The sequence below is a fragment of the Neopsephotus bourkii genome, unplaced genomic scaffold (genome assembly GCF_033783945.1).
Source record: "Neopsephotus bourkii isolate Nb327-2 ecotype Australia unplaced genomic scaffold, CSIRO-AGI_Nbou_v1 NB_1234, whole genome shotgun sequence".
Taxonomy (NCBI): domain Eukaryota; kingdom Metazoa; phylum Chordata; class Aves; order Psittaciformes; family Psittacidae; genus Neopsephotus; species Neopsephotus bourkii.
The window spans coordinates 2,389,583-2,406,158 of NW_026901719.1; the positions used below are offsets into that span (position 1 = coordinate 2,389,583).

Genomic DNA, 16,576 nt, shown 5'->3' on the forward strand with positions numbered 1-16,576 from the left:
TCTCAGACACCAGTAAAAATCGAATTTTCTCCTCAGTATTTCAGGGTTCAAACATTAACATTGCTCTTTCCAATATTCTGACAGATTCAGGGAAAATGTTCCGCTAAAATGCGAAATTATGTGCTCATTCAGAGAGAGTGTGTAATTTTGAAGATAGGACATTCTCTACTGCCAAGCAGCCTTCCACAATTATTCAGGGAATTTACTATGTTTATTGACAAAAAGCACACAAGTAAGCACCTGAAAACAATTGTGACGTGCAGCAGTGCTAAAATTTTCATCACATCACCCTGACAGTGCTTCTACAGACAGCAACAGAAGAATATCTCTGGAGAAAAATCTATAGGTTAATGTATAGATAATAAACACACCCTTAATAGAATTATAATCCATAAGGAGTTCAGGGTACCATTAATATACCCTTAACCATTCTACAAGAATTGTTTATGTCAATGCATGATCAACTTCATAGGTAGTTTTGCAAAGTGGATGATCTTGATCAGTACTGGAATTTACACCAGCCAGGGTACTGAATCATTTATCAATCAGCAAGGACTTTACTTAAACTAACTTGCCTTACTTATAATTGAAATTTCCTTATGTTTCTATTTGCAAAGCTGACTGAATGCATATTTAATACTTATATGGACAACTCCTTCCTCACAACTTGTTGAGTCTTAAGAATCTTTAATCAGCATTTTGATTTCCTTAATAGAATAAGATCTCATACACTTCACACACATACACACTAAACAAAACAGGAAAAAAAAAGTATTATGGAGACAGATTTATTAAAATGATATTTTAAAGGTCTGAACAAAAGCTACTCAGGTAAAAAGCAGACTGCTTTCTACCATTTTCAATTCATAAACGCAAAGATAGATTAAGATTTGCCAAAACGTTTCCGGAAAGACAATTAGATTTCTAAAGCATTTAGAAATCACAGCCTGCAAATCTATTATAAACCCTAAGCACCATGACACATCCAGAAAAGTAAGAAACTTCAAAAAGAACATTAAAATACTGAACTGCATTTTTCTAAATGTAATTAAAAGACTCATGGACCAGTAAAATATTTAAGTTGCGAGAAGACAAAAAAACACTCTTGAGAATGGGAAGGAGGTGAAGAATGATGCAGTAACCTCTTGATTCTGACACTTTTTCAAGACTACATTTAAATCTGGAAAAGTTAACTTCCCCTTCTCCATTCCTCCTTGGGAGGAAAACAGAGATGCAGATTATACTGTTAATATTCTGGACCAATTTTCCTACTGTTTTAAAACAGAAGAATATGATTTGGTACGTATTTGCAGGAAAGCTTACTCCACAGTACTCCAACTCAAAAATATCTATTAAAAATACGGAAACATCTTTGACATCAAGGTTTACAGATCTGTCTGCTACTATAAAATGTACAAGTAGTTGTCTTCAGAGGCTTGTTTCAAAGAGAAGCAATGTTCCTGTGATTCCCAATTACATATAGTCTTACAGTTCCTTCCACCTTAAGTCCAGTTGAATTTATATTAGGTATTTATAAAGCTATGACAACTTCTAACAAAAACTGTTGGTAGGTTTTATCAGTCTACAGTACAGTCAATGATAAGCAAGATACCCCTAAACATATATGTATATACTTAAAGTCAGAAATGCAGTTCTATAAAGATCTTAAGTCACTTTTTACTTAAACAGAACACTGCAAAGAGCAAAGTAATTAACACAAACATACACAAAGAACAAATGCTAGCATGACAAGGCTTGGAACTTTAACTGACACATTTGGAAATACCTCCCATGCACATTAATACTTCTTAACTGGGTATCTCTTTGCTCTCCACCCTGCAAATGCTGATTTTAAGAGGCTGTGTAGTTTTTATGACCACAATAACAACTTATATAATAACTGAACAACAAATACACAAATTTGCCTAAGATAATGTGCAAATAAATTCTTATAAAGTGAAGCATATTATATACATAATGTTACAGAGCACAACTGTAGCCAAGCAGTTATACAAGGCTTCAAAGAATAATAACCATCTGTTCGACTGATGTGGGAAAACAAACATAAAAGTAATTAACCTCTTCACTTAGGCCCAATATACTTTTATGTTGATTTGGGGTAATATGTTTCCTAGAAAACTATGCCAGTCTCTAAGAACAAGCAATTAAACTTTTTACTCCCAAGACTGGGGAAAAAACACCTCTCTCTCCACACCCAAAGTACCTTACAAAAAGCCATTTACACATGCACCCATTTCCTTACATACTACTTAAAAAGCACCCATACTTCGAATAGCACAATTAAGAAAACATGCAATGCCTCACAAAGAAAGTAATTATGTTGAATGAACATTCCCAAATCATTGTACTTATGTATAGACTATCACAAAAAAAAAAGATAGTTTAATTACAGGTTTTTAAATAACATCTGGAACTAGTACCATAAACAAGCCCCTTTATTTTTGATCAGTGTATCAGCATCAATGACAAGATGTCATCGAAATGGACAAGACATACACTGCATACTTAAACCAAAAGATCAAACATGTTAACTGCTTTACCTCTTCTTTCCTGCTACATATCCAACATCCTCCAGGGACTGACAGCTGAAATGTATTTTACAAAAGTGTCAGCTACAAAAACACTACCATAACTTACTCTATCTTCCATAAGTAAGTTCAGATCATTATTTGTGCCTAAAATTGAGTACATACATCTCTTAAGAACTGCAGTCTTGAACTGACCAACCAAGCCGACTGCCTGAAACTGAGCCAGAAGTTACACATGAAGAACAGATGGCAATCAAGGCAGTCAGATCTCCATTATAATACGGATCTCATTATCCATTCTTGTTTCACATTGAGAGGAATACCGGTACAGTTGAGGCAATTAATGTCACTGCCAACTTAGGAAGGCAGTCTATTGCAGTAGTCTATTTTTAAGAGCTAACATTAAATGAAGAATGAATTAATTACATTAATTATGCTAAGTTTCTCAGGCAACTGTTAAGAAACAGGTGCTTACAAAGGCTGTTTCCTAAACCAGACAAAAATCCTTCTACTCCCACTCACTCCAGGCTTAAGTATCAGGGATTTTCTTTGTCATTGCTTATGCTAGAATTCCTTTATTTTGTCATATCTCAAAGACAACCTAATACCACCTCTCTGCTATCATGCATAACTTTAAACCTACAGCTTCCGATGAGAACATTTCATGTTTAAGAAAACAATTTTCATGGCACACGTATAGAAATAAAAATTTGGTGTATTTATAAGATACTCACTCTAAAACTAGAAGCTTAATCTACATAGCAACCATAAGCGTCTAGTGGAAGTCAGCTGACATTAACAGTTTAAGCACCCTTCTTGATACAGGATGAGGTAAGGCCTTGAAATAACAAGCACAATAAGGTTAATTGATGACTATCTAGTTTTCTTCACGCAGAAGGACTAGTAAATACTACCTGAGGCTAAACTGCAAGAGCCTAAGAGAAAATACTCACATCGCTTTTAGATTTTTTTTTCATTACTACAGTACTTATGGAAACAAACAAGTATGATATGTCAACAGATCCACTGGTCTTTTTATTGATATAATGTCTTAAAAATATTTAGATTTTCATTATTTCAGATGCTCTGCAATCAAATATTACATACATACACACCCTACAAAAGAACAGTGGTGGACAAAATGGGGGTAATGTCCAAGATACTTTTTATAAAAATTATGTAGGTTGAATAATAAAAATAGTTTTCGCTCAAAGCCAAAGTTTAGGAACTTTCCTGAAATGAAGATGAGTGAGTCTGTATGTATTTGCTTTTAAACATATACATCATTGCCTGGTTTCGGCATTAGAATTACTAACTCCTTGATATTAGTATTTTAGCTCAGTAAATGACCATGAACTTCCTAGCACCATATGGAATTACTTGTAAAAACCACAATAATTAGAGTTGAGTGAAAAAATTCAGCTTTTTTCTTTTGCGTAGAGCATATTATGTTCCTAGGTTCATGCACTTTATGTACCATGAAATCATGCACAGGATTATCTTTTAGCTGTTCCACACACCACATGTACAAGTCATGCAACGACATAATGCACCTGCCCATTCTCTCAGTACAAATTGTTCACACAAGCAAACACACATCTTTTCAGAAAGGCATGACTTTGTAATCACTAGTGAAATATTTAAGATTTGTACAGCAAGCAAGATACATGACAGCATTCTTTTGAAGTATTTCTAGCAACAGATTTACAAGGAAGCATGTAAGCACACTGGAATAATTATATGTATAACACAGCTAGTACTGACAACTGACTATTGGTAAGTTAACACGTGGTAATAAATGGGGTGTAGGGAATGAATGTTTTAAATGAGCACATTATGAAAGAGCTAACAAGAAAGTGAAGGTGAGGAAGGTTTAAAAAGTTAGTATGTTTCAGTCACACAAACTCCAGCAGTCTGTAGGTGTACTGCACAGCACTAAGAACTTAATGACAAACAGAAGTAGGTGCTCAGAAACAGTACATGCTAGAAAACTGCCACATAAAATAAAAACAGGCAAGGGTATTAAGAGCTAATTCACTATTCAGCAATTTATGCCTCTGTGCATTTCCTTTTAACAACACACAAATAGCCACTTAACGTATTTGTAATGATTTTCCCTTGCTTAAGTATTCTGTACAGCTTTTAATCTTTAAGGTGCTTCATACATTAATGTATATAGCATTACTAATTAATAATGTGTATTCAACACTGATTAATAATTTTTAGTTTAGGCAACCTGAGTATTCAGGACCAAACAGAAGTTCTTTTGTTGCACATAACTGGGATCTGACATGGCCAAAACCACACATCCACCCTGCTAGAAATGGTTTGCATTGGGAATCAAACCACATTTCATTACAGTAGCTTTGAAGTATTCTTGGAAGCAGAAATTAACTAAAGTACCAGAGAGTCTCCAGTTGTGACAAACTATTATTTTAACAACCCTCTTCATCAAACTCAGCATGCACACAGCAGCAGCTGATACAGAAACAAACCTCTGCATAAAGAGTTCAACTTTCTTGGAAGCTCGATTTAAATGAGCTCAAACTTTTACAGGCTTTATAAACTAAAAATCAGATATATCGAGTAGCTTTATACTTGATCAACAATCAATATAACCAAGAATGAAATACATACACATCAAACATAAGACTAGGGTGGCACTGTGATAAACTGTTAAAGTCCAATTTAATCAGAGGATACCTAACAAACCTTGGCAGAACAGAAAAATCTCAGAGATAGGGAAAGGAAGGATAATCAGAGTACCTCTATCAGGGCAAGGGAAAAGTCTTCCACTGAAAAAGTGATACTTCCTTTTGTGTAAAATTTAAGTGTAAAAAGAGAATGTTAATTGTTTGGCTAAAAACCAGTAATTAATTCCTACAGGTAGAACGCTTTTTTTGTTTTAGAAGAGCCCTGGGAAAATGGTGAAAATAAAATTCAAAACTAGTGAGGATGTGAAAAAGTACAGTAATTCTATTTTATGTATTATTAACTGTGCATTTGCAGGAGACAGACTGAAATATATAAAAGCAGATATAACAGGTACCTAGAGAGTAGCAAAACATTTTCAGAGACTAAACAGATTATTCCCCCCAACCTCCTTTGTAAACGGCAACAGGACTTCCCGTTAAGATGATTACTTTTAAGGGTAAAGAAGAGGCTAACCAAAAGTGCATCAGAATACAAGCTGTAAGCAAGCACATACAATAATTTCCTTACTAGAAACAGAGGGCAGCAAATCTGTAACGGCTGACCTTGCTTATTACACTAACTAGCTGTTGATGGACCGGAATTGTAATGTGCTGTACTCTGAAAGGGTTACAAACATAACTACAAGGGTAAAAAAACATTTCATGTTTCCCCATGCTATTAATACCACATTCAACAAAAAGAGTACCAAGTGGAACACAGAATAGTTATGAAAGAATTAAGCAATTAACTCACAGGATGAAATAACAACTGAGGGAAAAAAAAAGTGAGCTTACATCTATATGTAATCTTACCCATGAATCTCAGTACACTTAAACAAAATTATGACTCATCACCACTATTAAACTGGATGTTCCACTGACTTGTACAGAAGATTGACTAGTCCCCCAGCACACCAGAATTTCAATTTCCATTTAGGTTAGGAATTACCTTAACACTCACCTGAAGACTACAGCAATTTTTTTTTGGGGGGGGGGCAAAAAAAACCAAACAAATGAAAATAAACAAAAAATGCCTAGAAAAAAAACCACAAATGTAGACAACAAACAGAAAACCCCACAAACCCAAAACCACCATTACCATCCCAAAAACAATAAAAAAACCCCACCAGAATACAATGGAGAAACATGGGGAAATTATACTAAGCTTAGAGATGCAATCTGTCTTTTTTCAAAGTTTTGTTCTTATACTTCATTCTGTACCTTTCTGTGGTATTACTTTTACTACTTTGTCAACTTAAAAAGATAGAAATGTTCCATGGTAAGCAACCTGTAGCAGAAAGGCAGGTCTTTAGAATAAGAACTATACCTGAACGAGTCTCAAAGAAGAGAGTCTAGCTTCTGGATTTCAGCAATGAAACAGTAAAGAAGTGAACATGCATCAGGTATGACAAAAAACTAATGGTTGATTAATAAAAATAAGAAATTAAAGACACATGAACAAAACTAAGTTAAAGCAGCATGAACTATCATGAACTATAATTATCTAATGACAAAACAGCTACTTGAATTTCTAGCAAAACAAAAAAAAAAATCACTGTAGGTTACAATATACACATGCCGAACAAAAGAGCAGAGAGCATCATCATACTGCACAATTAGAACAAACAACTAGAAACTACATGCTAAGCATGCTAAAAAGCACCTCCTACAAGCTTAACAGAAACAGAAGCTTTTTCAATTCAAGCCTACCATGCTGTTACTTTGGCCAGAAAAAGCTGAATTTGCTTACCTCCTGTAAAAGATCTGCCTGTTCAATGGCTTTGAGAACATTTTTCTTGGAAGTCTCCTGAACTTCCCCTCCTAAAAGGAACTCATCCAGAATGAAATAGGCTTTTTCAAAATTGAAGATGATATCAAGTTCACATACCTAAAAAGAACACCAAGCATTAACAGAAAGTAGGAGGATACTGTTTATTGAGGTATATCCTCTCACAATATTTAACTTGTTTACAGCTTCACCAAACCAAGATGTTAGCCTCAGGCTGTAACTTTTTAAGAAACGGGCAACAACAACAAAACAAACAAGCAAACAAAAACAAAAAAAAAAAATCAATCCCTTGGAAAAAAAATACTTTTTTTTTTGCTTAAGTACAGTTATAGCAAACTCTCTGCAAAATGTTTTCATTGTTGAAAAGAATTCAATTCATAACTGTCAATATAATGTGGCTCTTCATGAAACAAGAGAACATTCCTACATAGAGTTCTCTTCTTGCCTGTGGTATCCAAAGGCAGAACATGCAATCTTACATAAAACATTAAAATACAATCATCTCAAATTTCTTATTCATTCTGTGCACTACCCTTGGAAGGTACAAGGATGAGCAACAGTTTTTCCGAGTGGTAATGCACATTACTGCAGTTGTTTGTTTGTTATCTTGATAAGCAGCTGTGTGCCATTTCTTTGCCCACTGCTCCTGCTAGTTCACAACCCACTGCTTCCTTTGGGAGCAGATACAAGAAATGCTTACACACTAGCAGTGTCAAGGAGAAGGAAGTCTGGCTGACTAGCCAGAAAGCTAAGTATAAGATTTTGCCTGACCTCAAGCGAGGCTATTACAAAAATGAAACAAATACAAGGCAATTAACTCCAGATTCATAACAGTTCTTCTCCCAGATTACTGGTATTCTGTATTTTAACAGCCATATAGGCAACCATTAGTTTAGTTAGGCCAAGCAAGCAACATAAAATGTGTCAGATGTACCTCTTAAAAAACATAATCAGCTAGCTGTTGAAAGTGCTGTGGGCATAAAGAAAAGTTCTGTAATATGAAGACACTAACTTACGCTGCCAAAATACTTGTCAAGAAGTTCTACATAGCGATGAATTATTTCTAGAGTTATTAGTTCGTTGTCTTGATCTTCAATAGCACAGCAGAAATAGAGGCTTGCATATCTGTAATAAAATAATCCTTATGTTAGCATAAGAACATGTACAAAATGAACACACTTGAGATGTATTATGCTCTCAGTAGTCCTTCATACTCAAATCAAGTACACTGTTACACTACATCAGCAGTCATACAAGCTCTACCGAAGAACTTTCAGCAGACATAGGACAGCAGACATATTCATGGGATCTGCCTCCTTGATTCAAGAAAGACTTCAGTCTTTATCACTCTTCAGTTGATGGAATTAAATTAGCTTAAGAGGTAACAGGAAATGGAAATGCATTAGGCTTTTTTTTGGCCTCCTGGCAGAGTTCTGGGGCAATTTTATTTTTTTTCTACTATCTGTAACATCCAAACACTGGTATACTAATTAACAGACTCAATCTTAAATTTTTATCTCAAAAGCCACACACTTCAGATAATAAAAACGACAGAAAATACCTTGGGAAAGATAAATTGAACTAACAATTAGAATTTGGTCTTTGTAGAGAATTTAACAAATGCCCAAAAACTCCAAAATTAATACTAATGTCATATACCCCAATTGCTACCAAGTCACCAACTCAATCACTACCAACTATCCTGGCATAAGGCTAACAAGACACCATCATCTGGTTTCTAGCAATCCACTGCCACCTTGGAAGACAGGGAATTCTTTATTTCAGATATCTTGGTTTGCCACTTTAACAAAAAGACCATTCAATTCTGCTGTACTCTACCACATTCTTGTTTAAGTCATGCTTAAAAAAAAAGCTGATAAAAAAAATAGAACAGAAATGAAAGCTGAATTTTTAAGTGCCAAAACCATATGTTATACAGACACACATGGCACAACTGAGATTTCAAGTCACACCTGTTGTAACTGATAATTTACAGGAAGCAGAAACAGCTTTTGTTTACCTACTCAGAACAACTGGCCACATTAAGCACTTGGTAGCCAGCCCTACTGAAAAAAAGAAGCCATTTAGATATGAATGGCAAGTTTAAGATGTGCATTTGTTTCCCATGCTGTGTGGAGACCTCATAGCAGCCTTCCAGTATCTAAAGGGGGCCTATAGGGATGCTGGGGATGGACTCTTCATTAGGGACTGTAGTGATAGGAAAAGGGGTAATGGGTTAAAACTTAAACAGGGGAACTTTAGACTGGATATAAGGAGGAAATTCTTTCCTGTTAGGGTGGTGAGGCACTGGAATAGGTTGCCCAGAGAGGTTGTGAATGCTCCATCCCTGGCAGTGTTCAAGGCCAGGTTGGACAAGGCCTTGGGTGATACGGTTTAGAGTGAGGTGTCCCTGCCCATGGCAGGGCGGTTGGAAGTTGATGATCTTAAGGTCCTTTCCAACCCTAACTATTCTATGATTCTATGCATATTTTATAAGATGGGACTTCATAAGTCAACAAAGAAAGTGTCAGGGTTTGGGCTAGAAGTCTGGCAAAGAAAAAAAGTTGCATTTTGTAGTACGTTCAAATTTGCTCACCTAGCACCATTTATGATTAGAACATCCCCCCCACTCTGAGTCAAACTGCTGTGGCTTCATTATGAAAACTTCCCAGAATAACTTTTGAATAAGAATTTTAAACTTTTTTAACAAAATTACTGCCTGCCAATTTTTCCACCCTACCACAAAACTTTGGGGGGAAGGGAAGAGAGGAAGACACCCCCACTGAAGCCCTTCACACTAAATCCCTTGCTCTTTCATCTCTTCATCATAGGGACTTGTCAGCTCATCAGAAATCCTATCTGAGCACAGTTCTTTTGATTTTAAGTTGTTGTGCTTGTGCCTCGCCAATTTTTCAAACAGCCTGCAAGATGCAATCTGTAAAAGGCATCTTTTAGACAAAGCTATTTTAAAAAGTATTGGAAAGTGGTACTATAAAGAAAAAATCATTTTCAAATCTACTGAGGAATTTAGAAGTCAAACTCCAACTTACTGTATTTCATTGTACAGACGGAGCTTTGGTGCATTAGTTGACATTTAAGCTAATTACCAGCACTCAGGCCAGATCCATCTTTTCTTCATATAGCTTTCTTCATATTCAAATGATCAGCACTGACTATAAAGTGTAGTTAAAACTGTTCCCTTACAGTGCTAAACACAACTTGAAACACATACAGGAAACATTATCAAATTTAACTCAAATATTTGAATTTTAACCACATAGAACAGTCCTTTTGTGCTTCCCCATTACTTATGAATCTTTTCTGATGAACAGAACTATTTTATGCAAATACCCACAAAGAAGAGGGGGGTGGGGATAGAAGGGAGTGATTACCTAACATAAAGTACTTTCCCAGAAAGGTGCCTGCTCTCAACATCCTCGTTTAAAAGAAAATGTAGCATACTTTTGAAAGACTTTATTTGGCAGCTAGTGAGTAGACTACACATTCAAGCTCTGCCAACTGCAGTTTTGGCAAAAGAATACCAAGAAATAAAAACTACTCAGTGGGAATCTTAACATGAAAGAGAGGCCTGGGTATCTATCATTATATGCAGAGAATATTTTTCCAAGTATTTTCTAAGTAACAACCATAACTAATGGATCACTACTCAACAAAAGAAAATAAATGCAGATTCAATCAGCCTATATGGCAAATAGCCTTAGACTATAAACAAGTCAGCCATCACAGCAAAGGGCATGAGCATACTACTAAGGTATACCTTTCTTCTGATGCAAATTCTCAAAGACAACAGTTTAATATCAATTTTTTCTCTTTGCAGGCCAGGGCTTCATAAAAAAGTATCCACATCTAGTCTACCACAGATAAACTAAAGGTTTTGCCAAGTGTAAAGTTTAAATGGAGAATGCCCTACAATTAGATTACGGCACTGAAGGCTGAAGAAAGATTTCTGCTCTGCAGAAATGCCATTTTCTCCTACTGAGCCTGACATAAACCTGTCTTTCGTATGCACCCACTGAAAAAGTAAATCTTTATAGTAAAGTATGCCACATCACACAAAAGCAAATCTAGTGCAGCCTGTAAGAAAAACATTCTGCCCTGTTTTCTTCCACTTGCTATTGTGTTTTGTTTGGGGGTTTGGTCTTTTTTTTCCTCGGTTGGTTGGCTTGAGAGTTTTTTTGTTCTTGTTTTGGGTTGGGTTGGATTTATTTTGCTTTGTTTTCCCTTTTCTCTCTCAGTAAGTATCTTCATACCCAACTTAGGTGCTTACATTCATTTAGGGAAATATTTTAGGACAGAACTCCCTCCACTTGTCAGAAATGGAAGCAAACACAGAAACCCCCCAGAAGAGCTTAGGGGAAAAAAAAAAAAAATCACCTAAAAATCCAATGTGGAATAAAAGAATAAAAAGGAAACACAGGAGGCATATAAATACTTTTACAAACTCCTGCCTTCAGATAGATTACTTTAGGGAGATTTTTTTAGCACTAAACAAATTCATGAACCTACCCCTCAACAGCTGCAATAGTTCAACAGCAGGAAGCCTTATGATTGGCAGGCAAAGCTTCAGCAGAGCTCTCTGCTACTGCTGTACTCACAACAAGGTTCAGTAACTCTGCCAGGAGATCAGGTCACTGAGTGCAGAGCATAATTGATAAACCCTATCAGTTCAGTAATATTCTTCTATTAGCTGAGAGAACGCCTACTTGAAGCCAGCACTGGAAGTTTGTCACAAGGCAAAGCTACAAGCAAGCCAAAAGTCTGTCAGCATCTGAAGTCACTTTGAACGTAGATCCTAATTACAGAAATTTAACGCTTACAGAGTTTGACAGGAGCAGAGATGAAATGCAAATGACAACCAAGCTGCCTTTAAAAGGCAGGCAGGTGGTTACAGGAGCCCCAGAATCTGTGATTTGATGTTAGTTGTTGACCCAATGAAAACTGGGACAGCTAATAAGTTGTGATTAATAGAAGATTTTTTCTCCTCCAAAAAAACTTACACATTTGTTTGATAAAACAAGTTCTGAGCACTTACGACAGGCAGATCAGTCACTATTCAGCTATAGAGAGATTAACAATACCACTACTGAAATTAAGGGTTTTTTTGTTTTTGTTTTTGTTTTTTTTTTTTTTTTTACAGTTTATCATTTCAGCAAGGCTATACCCTCCAGTAGGTTTAGAAATGCACAAAAACTTGGTACTGCTAAGCATCTAAGAATTTTTTCTCAATACCAAGGTCCTTCTAGTGATGCATGAACTGGAATCCTGTATAAAGACGACCTGATCAAGTTAAAATAATCAAACCCAAGTACCTAATTCACTATAATAACTGCATTCAGTTTTACAGTGACCTAATTAACATCACAGGGATACTTTTAACAGATTCAACTGGCAGCTAAGATGTACATAGACAGTGATTATGTCAACTGCTTGTTGTGCTACCATACCACTAGCCACAGGCCTGCACCTTAGGTTCGCAATATTTGAAGAATAGTCTCTTTTGTTGTTGGGGTGGAGGGGGGAAGGAAAGGAGGGAGGGGGTTGCGAGGGGCCAGAGGAATAGGACAGTTGAAAAGAAAAGCTTTAGAACTTACTTTTCCACAAGACTTTAACATAACCTATTTTAAAGTAAAAGACATTTGCCACAACATTAAGGGCAGCACAAACTATGACTATTTTAGCTTCTGGTGGTATGAATTATTTTCATGATGTAGTATATTGCAGTTATAAAACTTCATACTGAAAACATATAAAAGCAAAGGCAAAAACCTTAATCAAATTATGAAACAACAATAAGCAAGCCTCATGTTAGCCCATATTAACAACGTGAAATGTATATAAAAATCAGTTATTCTGCAATTCCAATTTTGACTGCATATACTACACCATGAAAATAATTCATATCACCAGTAGCTAAAATAGTGACCAGCTGACATCTGGGGGGGGGGGGAGGGGAAATCACATCCCATCTTAAGTTCATTTTTTCAGTAAAACTACAAATTTTAGCATTTAACACATTTATCTGCCACAAGCGGACAGCTGCATGAATTTCTAACCTGTATGCACCAGTACCACTAGAGCTAGCTCTTAGAAGGACAAAACATGAACAGTGATTATTAACTGCATTTGCTAAATTTCTAATCAGCTGTCTACAGATGGTTCCCTCTCTATTTTCATAAAGTGCAATTATTGTTGACTTCCCATATTTGAATTTCTTTTTCTTTTTTTAGACAGCAAGTCACTTCAGATCTCCATTTGTCTCCTTAAGTTAAACACTCATATCCTTTTCCAGTATTCTGGTGTCAACTAGCCTGAAAAACTTTCTTCCAAACGAGCTACAGAGTACATACACCCTAACTCATGACCACATAAAAAGCAGGGCAACTTTTGATCTGACCCTGGTTTGCAACCGTTATCAATGCTACATGCCTGAAACTAAAGAAAATAAATCACACACATTAAGATGGATTTTAAGACAGTTCTATTTTCTTGAAGTTTCATTCAGAAAGCAAACTAAGGATGACATGTTAGAGAGCTAAGGAGGCTAATCAAAATAGTCCAGCTTTCTTGATAAACACTAAGTATCAAGGTGGCAAAAGCTACTGGCTTGTCAATTCTGCATTTGTGTTCATTCTGTTCTTGCAAATAGGTACATCAATGCAACCCTTGAGTATACAATTCTCTGGGCTGCAATATCTAGATCAATTCTCTCACATGTTGACAGTAAATACACTCTAAAAACAAGAGCAGCGCATCAATTTCAGCACTTTCAGAGTGTTAATAGCAACACACACAACATATACAATAGCACTATGCACATACTTTTCTAGTTTATATTGAAAAACATTTGCAACAGAAGTTCACATCTTTAATAATAGATTGGACAAGAACAGATACCAGCAGATACTCAAGAGCTTTTTGCAGTTTCACAAATCATACAAAACTCAGATGTGTTTCTCTTTTAGCCACCCACCCTTCAGAATGTATTAGACTTTGATTATCATAACTGTCTTTTGGGGATTATCTAATTTTGAGTTATAACTGATCTCTCTTTTCAAAGAAATCATACGAGCTTGTACTCATCACCTTTAATGACAATGTGATGAGTGGAAAAAAATCCCACTAACCTAAAAGCTGTAATCAGATACAAGAATCTAAACTATCACTTCTTATACTTAGTCCTTCTGACAACGTTTTAGTCTTACTGAACATCCTGAAAAAGCAGAATTAAAGACTGGAGATGTTTATTAGCTTGATACAAGCTAATCTTAACAAGATTTCATAGGCTAACTGTGCCAGATTGGTTTGCACAGTGAAGTAAGTAAGCTACTGCAGTCAGCTGTGCAAACCAGCAGTCTAGCAGACAGAATGCAGTCTACATCCAGCCCAAAATGGTCTAGGATACATCTCCCAGCAAATTTCTTCATTCTCCCTAACCAGAGGATCCACAACACATTACTGAGATGCATGAACACCAAAAGTTTCAGCAACAGAGTCATAGCCACATTTTCACCACTTCCCTTAGACACAAAAAGGACATGCAAAGTTGTCAATAGCAATGAACAGACAAGAAGGGAAAGCAGCTGCGTGAAATTAAACCACCACCAGAAGAGCTACTGCTGTTCAAGACTGGGCAAGGAAGGGAACAGACTGGTTTACATATGCTCAATTTTTCTGATTTAGTCCCATAAAAGCCCAGCTTTAGCACTTGTAGGCATTAGCACTCAAGGGAGCACACAGAGAATTCGAGTAAGCTTGCCTACATGCATGTACAAGAAGTTTTGTTAGATAATCAAGAGGCTGAAATAAAAACTATCTGTGCTTTCAAAACAGCCTTATGCATTGTTCCTCCTTTTTCCTCCTCGTTAAAAAACTACATGCATTAGACTGAATGACATTCATGTGCATGAAGTTCCATGCAACAACATGTACATGAAACTGGACTTAAAACCTCTAAGCCTTTTTGATTCTACCCATTTGGTACACTAGGAAAGAATTACAAACTCTTCATTTCAGCTCCAGTCCTCTCTGCCTTACCTATAGAGAGAATATAATAATATTTATTGTAGGGCACAAATCATTTAGTATCTCAAAGAGGGAAATACGAATGCACAAACCTTCTAGGGGAGATAACTCAAGGTTTCTTGGTGCCAGCTTTAGCTGGAAGAGATTCAGCCTACCGAATCAGGATGAGGATTACAGTTATTTCTGGAGAAAATTATGTTCACATGGCTATGCTATAATACATTCTAAAGATCAGCGCAAAGCTGAAAAATGCTTTTAAAATACTCCTAGAAAAGTTATGGAACAACTGAGAAATGAAATTATTGCAAAGAAAATTATACATTACTTCCATCAGAAGAAAGCTAGGCATGATTTGTTCAATTAGGAGAAATGCTTTTTTGTATTCACAGAAAAAAAAATTAAAGAAAGGACAAAAAAACAAACTGGGTAATCTCAAAAATTATTCCTCATTTCTGTAAGCCTTTAAAAGCAAGCTACATTTTTAGGTGATTTATGAAGTCACTGACTTACGAAATTCAGTTTTCTTTATCATGTATTAAATCTTACATGCTTCATATTTGTCAGCATTTACGTACTGTGTATCTCAACGGAGAACCAAGACCCACCACTCCTTCTGGAAGTGGAAGGAAACCTCATTTCTTCAGCACATTTCTAAACGCATGAATGATTTTCCACACATGAATGATTCCTAGTTGGTTATCAAATTAGATTCAAGGGAGAGTCAGTGCTCTCCATAACCAGCAGAGGCAAGGAAAAAGCAACAAAACAAAAACAAAAACAAATCAACAACAAAAATCAACATTCATTATTTTCTTGCTACTTATTACACTGTTTGCCATGTAAGGCAATTATGAGGTTAGTGAGACAGAACAACCTTTTGTAGACAATCTTCAGGTCTCTCCATTCCAGGAAGCTGCACATTTTCGGTTTGCGGGCTAATACTGTTTGGACAAGTTCCCTTGTGATTTTCTTCTTTTCTTTGTCAGATAATGGGACATACCACTTCTGGAGTCTCAGTTTCCCCTGGCGACTGAAAAGCAACATAAACTGCATCTGTTGAATTGGGGTGGGGGGCCGGGGAGGAAGGGGAGAAAAGAAAGGGGGGGGAAGGTTACTCTCAGGCTCTTAGTTCTAAAAAGATTTATATGAGAAAAAGCAAGCAGGAAGCAAGACAGCCATCGAAAACTGCAACCATGTTATGTATTTCTATAGCCATGGCAGACGTTACACAAGATTGTGAGTACCAATAACACAAAGGATTCTGCTGAATAAGGTCAGTGATAGCAAAGATAGCAGAAAGCACACGTTTCAGAAACTGATGTCAGAGCCACCAAGTAGCAAGCGAATACACCCAAATTTCAGACAACAATCTCCAGCACTGTTCCGGTTGCATCTGCATTTACTACAGAAAATTACAAAACAAAAAACAACAACCCAGCACAGCGGTCTCCTCAAATACCCAAACTCATTTTGAATTCACCGGATTAGAGCCTTACAGCAGG

At 36.3% G+C, this 16,576-nt stretch overlaps 1 protein-coding gene across 5 annotated transcripts in view; it reads right to left on the reverse strand.

The window, feature by feature from the left end:
• AP1S2 (adaptor related protein complex 1 subunit sigma 2) overlaps positions 1-16,163 on the reverse strand; it is a 28,975-nt gene extending 12,812 nt beyond the window's left edge. For 3 of the 5 annotated variants that reach the window (XM_061364529.1, XM_061364530.1, XM_061364534.1), the window contains exons 1-3: positions 15,949-16,163; positions 8,048-8,156; positions 6,993-7,130 (exon numbers count right to left, since the gene is read on the reverse strand). In XM_061364529.1, the coding sequence (XP_061220513.1) occupies positions 6,993-7,130; positions 8,048-8,156; positions 15,949-16,127 (426 nt within the window). In that variant the 5' untranslated portion in view covers positions 16,128-16,163. Of the gene's footprint in view, positions 1-6,569; positions 6,602-6,992; positions 7,131-8,047; positions 8,157-15,948 lie in introns of those variants that run through there. The other 2 variants (XM_061364533.1, XM_061364531.1) reach the window with 2 other exon arrangements.
• Between the last annotated feature and the right edge of the window lie 413 nt (positions 16,164-16,576).